At 39.8% G+C, this 691-nt stretch overlaps 1 protein-coding gene across 1 annotated transcript; it reads right to left on the reverse strand.

The window, feature by feature from the left end:
• Nucleotides 1–137: 137 nt before the first annotated feature.
• Nucleotides 138–374, reverse strand: SARC_17961 (hypothetical protein; the record flags this gene model as incomplete). Its single annotated transcript, XM_014287953.1, has 1 exon — nucleotides 138–374. A coding segment is annotated over one exon (237 nt), but the record flags the coding sequence as incomplete, so codon positions are not given.
• Nucleotides 375–691: the final 317 nt, after the last annotated feature.

Raw genomic sequence — 691 nt, forward strand, 5'->3', positions numbered from 1 at the left:
GTGTGTGTGTGTATGCATGTAATTACAGATTCGTATACTAGAAGAAACAGTTGAGCAATTCGAGTAGGAATAAGGTATTCTCAAGACAACGGTAATAGGATATTTCCTTGCCAGCAATTTTATCGCAGGATACGAGTTTACTCAGGTAGAGGTACATAGAAGGCAGCCCAGATCGGATCAACCGAAGTTGACAGCATTGGCTCAGGTCCGTTTGGAAAAGGATCATGAATCAGGTCAATACTGCGACCGTCTGCTGAAATTGCACCCACTACCACGTGTCCGTGGTCACCTCGGGGAGATGTTCCTCTGATTATGCAAAGAGCACCTTCCCCTGACGGAAAAGGCAGCTTCCCGTTGCTCATCGATAATGGGACCTGCAGTTTCAGATAAGCAGTTCAATGCGAATTTAAAATAAAAAGCAAAAATAAATATACGTATACACGCACACACACACACATATATATATATATATATATATTATATATGCGTGTGTGTGTGTATTATGTTTATATATATATAACAACAAACACACACACACCCACCCACACACACACTATATATATATATATATATAGTGGGGGGGGGTATGTGGGTGTGTGGATTTATGTGTTGTTAGGTATATATATATATATATATATGTATGCATATATATATGTGTGCGTGCGTGTGTGTGTGTGTGTGTGTGTGTGTG

This window comes from Sphaeroforma arctica (assembly GCF_001186125.1).
Source record: "Sphaeroforma arctica JP610 unplaced genomic scaffold supercont1.12974, whole genome shotgun sequence".
Taxonomy (NCBI): domain Eukaryota; class Ichthyosporea; order Ichthyophonida; genus Sphaeroforma; species Sphaeroforma arctica.